Here is a 2,248-nt window from a genome sequence, read left to right as displayed (position 1 = left end):
TGAGCAAAAAGAACGAGAATAAATCATGCCTAATTTCAATACGTCGAGGGCATACGAAGTTTTTCCGAGTGCCATACAATCTACAATGACCACTTTATGAATTAATAGTCTAAATATTGTAAATTTAAATTATCATTTAATATTTTGGATTTAAAAGTTTCAGCAAGGTAAGTTAGGACTTAGGAAGAGAGATTTTAGTCTATATTCTGGTCTATCGGGATAAATTAATACGAAATTTGTCTCATTTTGTATACTTCAGTTCTCGGAGATGTACCGAGAGTTCCAAAATTTTGAAAAAGGTGCAAAATGTTACAAATATAAAAAAAGAATATTCTAAAATGTAATAAAATAGTTGCAAATTACTTCCAAAATGTCTCAAAAAAGAAAACATAATGTTCAATTTATTGACGAATTTCAAATAATGGAAACACAATTTCGCCAATTTTCCTTTCTTGCAAGTTTGCACAATGTCTTCCGAAATAGAGCGCAACCCTGGCGTAGATTTAGACATATCATGGGTGCGAAAAAGTTGTGTCAACTTGCCTGCCGTAAATAGACGTGCGGAAACCTTAAAGACCCGTCGATCTATTAAGAAGCAATGGCAAGCGGCTTGGCTTTTGAGAGCAGTATCATGCCTTGATCTTACAACTCTTTCTGGTGACGACACTAGTGGCAACGTGGCCAGGCTGTGCTTCAAAGCGCAAAGCCCGGTCAGGCAGGACCTGTTGAAAGGCATGGGTTTTGATAAGGAAATCACGGTTGGAGCAGTTTGCGTGTATTCAACACGGGTACCAGATGCAATCAAGTCCTTGAAAGATGCAGGGTCTAATATACCTGTGGCCTCTGTTGCAGCAGGTTTCCCAGCTGGTAGGTGGTACGTGGGGTACTAGAGGGTGCCAAAATTAGTGGGGGAGGTGGGCAACTGTTAAATGCGCATGTGATGTTCTACAGGTAGATTACAAGATCATACAAGTAGATTAAAACACCAATCACCAATATGGAATGAAACCCTCAGTGGTGCATTAGAAAAGGTTTTCTAAACTGATATGAGTACTGCATTTGCCATATGCCTTCAGATATTAATTGAAACACCACAGCTATAATATTTCACACATTTCTTCTTTAGGCCTGACACCACTTAAACAACGTATAGATGAAATTCTTATGGCAGTATCATATGGTGCTAAGGAGATAGACATTGTTATATCACGTGCTTATGTTCTTGATGGTGATTGGCAAGCTCTATATGATGAGGTGAAGGCTTGCCGCAAAGCATGTGGAGATGCACATCTTAAGACCATTATTGCTACTGGGGAACTTGGTTCATTGGTCAATGTTTACCGTGCTAGCCTGGTTTGTATGATGGCAGGGTCAGACTTTATCAAGACATCAACAGGAAAGGAAAGTGTAAATGCTACATTCTCTGTTGCCCTTGTTATGGTCAGAGCAATACGAGACTATTTTCAGGTATATACAAGACTATTTTCACAAATGGATAGCAATATAGTTATTATTAATATAACCTGATTAATATATTGTTGGACAATTTATTCCCTATTTTCGTATAGCAAACTGGCTACAAAGTTGGTTTCAAGCCGGCAGGGGGAATTCGTAGTGCAAAAGAAGCCTTGACTTGGCTAGCACTAATGAAAGAAGAGTTGGGAGATGAATGGACCCAACCGAACCTTTTCAGAATTGGAGCAAGTTCTCTTCTGCTTGACATTGAAAGACAACTATTCCATTTTGTTACAGGAAGGTATGCAATGATTTGACTTTTCGTTTTGGCTGTTCAAACACCTGTTTCTTAGAAGCTTTATTGTGCTTGTAAAAAATTATAAAATTTATATGCATTGATACAACTCATCCCAACCTAAAACAAATCTATTACTCCAGCTAGCCTACGAATGCTAGAAACATAGCTCTTGTTATCACTTTGAACTGAGTTTGAAGTGTTGTGATTCCAATTAAGAATACATGTGGTGCTTCATTTTGAAATCAACAGTGAGTTGCCCATGATTTTCTACATTATTTCTTTCTTTATTCTATAGATATGCTGCTGCACATGAACTGCCTATGTCTTAAAGAACATTGAAACAATGTACCAGTTAATGTCACAAATTATTGATGTAAAATAATTTCTTACCACTAAAATTCACTCATAAAATTTCATAAACTTTGTACAGTATGTGTGGTTGATTCTCAATATTGAGTTAGTACTTACTACAATATTATATATTCATCATTTGAC

General features: G+C 36.9%; 1 protein-coding gene across 1 annotated transcript; it reads left to right on the top strand.

Annotated features, from left to right (window-relative positions):
- Nucleotides 1-466: 466 nt before the first annotated feature.
- On the top strand, nt 467-2,141 carry LOC114520947 (deoxyribose-phosphate aldolase-like). The gene is made up of 4 exons (XM_028541297.1): nt 467-867; nt 1,127-1,467; nt 1,569-1,756; nt 2,049-2,141. Exons 1-4 carry the CDS (start codon nt 468-470, stop codon nt 2,080-2,082), a joined length of 963 nt encoding a protein of 320 aa, XP_028397098.1. The 5' UTR covers nt 467; the 3' UTR covers nt 2,083-2,141.
- Nucleotides 2,142-2,248: the final 107 nt, after the last annotated feature.

Source organism: Dendronephthya gigantea, unplaced genomic scaffold (assembly GCF_004324835.1).
Source record: "Dendronephthya gigantea isolate DGI-Jeju-01 unplaced genomic scaffold, DenGig_1.0 000018F, whole genome shotgun sequence".
In the NCBI taxonomy this organism is placed as follows: domain Eukaryota; kingdom Metazoa; phylum Cnidaria; class Anthozoa; order Malacalcyonacea; family Nephtheidae; genus Dendronephthya; species Dendronephthya gigantea.
The sequence above is the reverse complement of the archived record's forward strand: the minus strand, read 5'-3'. Positions and strand labels throughout refer to the sequence as shown.